Raw genomic sequence first — 6,671 nt, forward strand, 5'->3', positions numbered from 1 at the left:
AAAAAAAAACAGACTTCAGGTGCTGTTCCTGTGCTAATTTCCCTACTAACGAGCTCTTCCTTAAAGATTAAACCTTGCAGCTTGGCTACAGCAAAAGGTACTCAGTGATGACAGTATTTATTTTCTTTTTAAGCTCTAAGAATTGTGCTGAACAAGAGAAAAACATGTTGTATGGCAAGGAAGAAGGAACTGCTGAGCATGCATAACGGGACTCACAGAGCCCTCATCTCCTCAACACTGCAATTCACAGTCCTTCATATTTTTTACAAGTGAACTGATCAGGGTTTTGTTACTGTTCTTGTCAATCAGTTCTGAGGTAGGAAACTAAATCCTGTCTCTTCTCGAGTAACACAGGGGAGGAACACAGGCAGAGAGGGAGAAATGTTTTTATTTTGTTTGTGCAAAATCTCAGAAGCACGCTGTACTGAGTGCAATTTGCATGTATAATATTGTGGTAATGTGACCAACAAAATAAACAAAATGCACCAGAATTACACAGCTACGGAGGAACGTTGGCAGATGACTCCTAACTCCTCAGAGGTCTCAGATTCCTGCTTCCTCACGGTTGAGGCACTCTGTTGAATCTTCACTTTATGGACAACTTCTGTGTTTTAATAAGCAGGAAGAGTTAAAAAGAAACACAGGGGAACTAAACGGATTAGCTTTTGATAGCTTCCCACGTCCAAGTTCCCAAAGCCTTTTTAAAAGGATAATAATGAAAAAGCATATCAACACTGATAGAATGAGCAGATGCTCTCTGTTACTGCTTAGTCCCCAGGTGTGTGCTTAGAGGAGAGGTCCCAGCACATGACATATAGCTCTGGCTGCAGGAGGCTCCACAAGCAGCAGCGAGAGCTCAGACGAACCTTTCAATGACTTCACCCAACCCGAGCACATTGTGTGAGATACCTCCAGGAGGATACTAAGTTACGCTGGATTTTCAGTTTCATTTTATTCCTTCTTCAACCAAAAAGGAACGTTCTGACACATCACTATATTTGTAATTGTGTTAAGAGTGAGCATTTGGGCCTGAGATTTATTTAGGCAGGTGAAACAGTTTCAGATAGGAGACCTAGAAAAAGGCATCAAAGTTGTAAGGCAACTTGTAGTAACATTCCCAACATAACGCCCAGCAATTTCCCAAGACTAACCAGCCAACCCTGCATAATTTCAGTGCCATAAAACAGAAAAATCAGATTACAGCTGGAACTTAGAAGTCTGATGAGGCTGTATCCAGAAACACACCCATGAGTGCTTCCCTCCAAAATCCAGCAGCGTTCAGAGGGAAGCAGACAGCCTTCACCACTTCTATTTCCATTGTTTGGATTTTCTTCCCAGGCAACAGCAAAGTGCCAAGGAGCTCACGTATGGATTCCATCCCAAAATAACACGCGTCTGCTCCATGAAACTATTACAGATCACAGGACATTTTTGAAGTAATTTCTTTATTATTAATTTGGCAAGGGTTCTGCTTTCTCATAAGCCCATCCATTCTGCCGCCTTAACACCACTCTCCCCCCTCTCTCCAACGTCGAAAGCACTAAAGCAACATAAATACAGAGGCACACACTGCCTGCAGCTCTACACATGCCACTGCACGAGCCCACGGAGGCTGCATTAAGACATATGAGGACAGACCAGACCAGCAGTGCCCACAGAGCCACGCCATTTAAAGTTACATTGGAAATACCACCCATTGCCTACTGGAACGTCTGATGGGAAGAGGTACACAGCATTTTCAGACTAATAATAGTGTTTTTTTCTCGTTTGCCACTTGATCCAACTGATCATTATAAAGGGACCTTATATATAGCTAACCTAATAGACAAACAGTTTCAATCTCTTAACCTAGTCTACATAACATTTCCAGCTGTTTGCAATCACCAAATCAACCCAGTGTTCACAAATCTGAATATGCTGAAACGTATCTTAAATACTTCTTTAAATCTAGAAACGGAAACAATTGATTGGTAATCCTTTTGCTTTGTTGTTCCTTTTATTCTGTTGACCCTGTTTTGACACAGGATCTTAAAGTATATTAACAGTTTAAATTGCATACCTCCTACTAACACCATAAGATGCTTTAAAAGCAAACTGGAGCATGTAGCTATAAAGCAACTTAGTTGAACGTCCGTGATCAGTCAGAAGCAGAATTAGAATTAGAAATTGTGATGCCACATCCCCTGAGCTAGCCAGTAAACAACTCTGTGACAAAACAAAGCTAGGACAGAAACCTCGCGTTCAGGATGATAAGTCTCAAATGACTGGTGCAAAATGGCAAAAGCATCCCAAAGCCTACATGTTTAACATAAACAGCTATCCCAACCTTGCTGCAAAGCCAAAACCACAGAATAAAAGTAAATGCAAATACCTGTTTCCTGGATCTTGGGAAGTGTCAGTAAAAAGAGTGGATGGAACACCAACTTTTTCCATTATTTGCTTTAACTAGATGCGGTTTCTATTTAAACCCTACAGAGCTATGCGAGGTAATCCAGAGGGTGCCTAGAAGTGCTCACTCCGAGTTAAAAAATAGACACTAGGGCAATTTGGTGGCTCAGAGTCAACCTAGTTCTTGGTTAATTACAATCACATTAAATGACAGTACTCCTCCAGAACAAATGACCTAGTGATTATCCTCTACCCGGAAAAGTCAACAAGCGCAGCATGAGGGAGGTGGCCTCACAACCACACACACGAAGGAAAAACCACCTAGCAGCTATGCGTCCATTTTATTTCTGAATTAAAATGTATGTTGCTAATAGAGCAGTGATGCAGTATCCTCTTACCAGTGACCTCTGCTAGAGAATGAATAACATCTAGCTTGTATATTAATTCATCTTTAGACCTCACCTCCAACAGGCGCCAACAATGTTGTATAACTAGGTTTGTGGCTTACAGCAACACTACCCAACTTGTAGTCTTACTCAAAGTGATCAGAAATACTCTCACAACATTAAATCACCCCTTTTCCTTCCCCATAGATTTTTTAATTGTTGATGTTGCTTATATAGCCCTTTAGCACTACAGCATAGCATACACTTTCATATTCTCAAGCTCTGCTTGCTTCCTCAGTAATCTCAACACTAATTTCTCAAGACGCTAGACAAACACTGATTCAAACAGTAAGCAAAAACCCGGGGAGGAAAGCAGCTATAAATATTGATTTTGAGCATTCTTGCCTATGGCATGCAGATATGATTACCATATAGTCATTGCACCCTGAGTCAGTATGCACTACACCAGTTAAACCAGTCTCAAATGCGATTTCTGCCAACAGCGCTACACGTTGAGGATCCATCCATCAATATGATACAGTAAGAAGTGAAACACCTGAAAAAACAGACTCCCGGAAAGAAAAAAAATCACAGTAAAATATGACTATTAGAACGGTAACTTCAGAGCTCATTTTTGAGAAAGTTTTCTAAAAGTTTAAAGCTCATGAGAGCATTTTTAAGGTACATTATACTGCTTGGATTGGAAAATTTTCCCCTCATTTTTTGTTGTTTCAACATTTACAATTCAAGGATACCAAATCTGCTCTACTTCATGAGAACCAGAAAGTGAAATCAATTGGTTTAAGTATCTCCACTGATAATTAATTAAGCATGAAATAAATGAACGATGATACTTTTTTTAAACATTTCACACTTCAGAAAAGCACTAGTAGCAGCAATCAGAAAATCCCACTGAATGACTTCAAGCCCAAAATGGGCCTCCAGTATGGAGGTAAGCATAGCCCCAGCCACGCTTATATATGAGTGTGGCACTGCTGCCGAATCCTTCCAGCCTTCCAGATGGGACCCATAAAAATCACTGGCACAAGCTTACAGGTAAATAGTCTTAAATTTGTTATTTTTATTGTGTTCCTAAATCATTTTGCATTTGCATCCTCAAGAATTTTTTTTTTTTTTTGGTTGCTAAGATAAGAAGAAAAAGAGACAGAAAAACAGATTCAGAGAGACTGAAACAGAAAGAAGAGAAAGGATGTACTCAAACATTCACAATTCTTAGCCATCAGTCCTTTCTAATGCTCAACAAAGTAACCAGTGGAACATGAAAAAAAGAAATGTGAATCTCGATACCTTCAGTTTTCTACCTCTCTTTTTTATAAAATTGAGAGCACTACAGCAATAACCAACAGTCAAAGCAAACTGGGATCTTACTGAAATAGCTTCACATCCTAAAAGAGATGGCTTTAACAAGCATACATATCCTACATCTGAACAATTAATGAAATACTAAACCAAACAAACAAAGAAAAAAAAACCAAAGATAAATAACTTCGTTCCCACTCTGTCATTTAAAGCCTGCATTTATCTTTTAAGCAACAACACATCTGTTAATATCAAGATCACAAAAACTACCAGAAATAGAAGCCTGACAACACTGCCTCTGGAATGAAGTTGTTTCAGATTCTTACAATACTGGATTATTAAAATAACTCCCATGAAACTGGTACACCAAAGCCAGTAATAGCACAGATTTATACTACACTCTTGGCATCGGGTTCTCTCATTCTCTCTCATGTTCCCTCCCTCTTTAAAGAGGACAGTAATTTCAAAAAGAAAATGCGCCTCCCCTTAATGTATTTCAAATGCCATGCTTTCAATGAAAACCCGGAGAGTTAGCAACATTTCTGCTCAACAAGTTTTGAACGAGACATTTCTAGGTTCTATAACTGGATATTTAAACTGTGAAAGACACCGATTTCAGATTACCTGATTACCTGAGGAGAAACCCTCCTATAAATGAGTGCATTCTCATTTACCATGGGGAAATTGTTTCTGGAAATACAGATTTTTTGCACGAGTGAGGGTTAACATGAAGAGTACTTAAATGTGTGAGCTCTTGAGGACAAGTACTGCATCCCTCAGATCTTGTACTACATTTAACAACCTGTCAGCCCTAACTATAGTAAACGTTGAGCTAAGATTTATGAAATAAATAAGCAGGCCTTACTCTGATTTCATTTACATCAGTCTAAATCAGAAGTAACACAACTAAAGTCCTAGGTAAAATTATGACACAAAGACAAACTTGTCAATGACTTCAAGGTTAAGATTTTTGCCAGGGAGCAGTACAAAATCCATCTCTTTACATGCTATACATAGTTACATTAGGACTGTTCATATCTTGACAAACCAGCTGACACAGAGACTTAAATAATGTCAACATTTAAAACATATACCCAAACATCCTTCAGTGGAAATTGGAAAGCTTCAGAAGGGCATCACAAGATCATTACTCAGCCTTTTACATTGCAACTTGAACAATCTGGCCTATCATATCATGTTAAGGCATTTTTCTCTAATTAGATTCCATTTGGAGATTCAAAGATATCTAACACTTCTTAAGCATTTCCTCAGAAATACCACCATGTATGAATCACAAACGCAACATGGCATTTAAGCATGAGGTGGGGAAACTTGACATCTTTTTCTATTTCTGTATCAGATTTCCATCTCCTCAACTCCTGCTGAACATACTCTGATTATCATACTGCAGGACTCCTCAAATTAAACAAGCTAAAATTTGATGGTACACCACCCACAGTCAGAATACTGACAACTACTAGATACTGTTGTTTTTAATGCTGTAACAGTCCAGACATCTGATGAGGATACAGACCGCATCCATCTTATGCTCGAGGCCTTGGACCTTGGGAGCTGTGGGCTGAATTCTTGGCTCAACTAAATATCCAATGTGATCTTGTGAAAACAATCTAGTCTCTGTACTTTGATTCCTAAGTGATAAAATGAGAGCAACAACATTTATTTTATTCTGTAATCTTGTTTATTTAGATTGTAATTTATTTATTTTTTACAACAAAGACAGTTTTAGGCACCTATCATAGAAAAGGAGGCCAGGAGGCCAATATGTGGAGATACTATTCTCAAACACTCAATTGCTGCCCTATTTAATTCTTCATTATTTTATTTGTGCATTCCAGTGTCTAAGCTTATGCTCTCTCACTCTGTAGTGCAATAATTACTACAACATTTCCGTCACCTAGTATTTCTTGACTTCAAAGCTTCTATCCCAAAATTTAACCTGGAATTAATCTTTCGGCTACATTCAAAAAGCACATCTTCACTTGCTCTAGCACACGTATCTCACCTCTACTGTTTGTACATTCCTGCAGGCAAATACTGTGTTATATCCTAAAACATTTTCTACTAACGCTTCTGGATGGGAGGTGGAAATGACCTTTCAGTTTGTAACAGTTTGTAGGAAACGACAAGAAAGGTGAAGGTTACATTTAGTTTATTTCCCTGTCTCCCAGCACTTCAGCTGTGGAGTTCCAGGAAGGACTTACCGGTGATAGGCTTCCCGGCGGTACTTTTTCAGAGCATGCCCATCCATGTTTGCAGGGAGATCTGCTGCATTCTGGAGTCGGTCACTCCATGAGGTTGTCATCTTTAAACACTTCTTTATTTCTGAAAGAGCCAGAAGAGAAAATCTTTCTTAAATTCAAGATCTGTTTCACCAACAAGTTGTCTGTTTCCTGGTGCTAAGAGATGCAATGCTACTCAGGAAGTCTTGCGAAGTACCCAGTGGTACTTTGCCTTCCTGAGATGTCAGAGACAGGGAGCCAAGACAAGAGTAGGGAGGGCTCTTCCATACGGCTGGAACTTTTAAGATATTCCTACTCACGGTGGTGAAAATGCTAT

At 39.2% G+C, this 6,671-nt stretch overlaps 1 protein-coding gene across 1 annotated transcript in view; it reads right to left on the reverse strand.

Annotated features, from left to right (window-relative positions):
• The window catches only part of NT5C2 (5'-nucleotidase, cytosolic II), a 37,695-nt gene extending 31,237 nt beyond the window's left edge, over nucleotides 1-6,458 (reverse strand). The window contains exon 1 of the mRNA XM_010714648.3: nucleotides 6,317-6,458. Coding sequence (XP_010712950.1) covers nucleotides 6,317-6,417 — 101 coding nt within the window. The 5' untranslated portion in view covers nucleotides 6,418-6,458. The remainder of the gene's footprint in view (nucleotides 1-6,316) is intronic.
• Nucleotides 6,459-6,671: the final 213 nt, after the last annotated feature.

This window comes from Meleagris gallopavo, chromosome 8 (genome assembly GCF_000146605.3).
Source record: "Meleagris gallopavo isolate NT-WF06-2002-E0010 breed Aviagen turkey brand Nicholas breeding stock chromosome 8, Turkey_5.1, whole genome shotgun sequence".
NCBI lineage: Eukaryota > Metazoa > Chordata > Aves > Galliformes > Phasianidae > Meleagris > Meleagris gallopavo.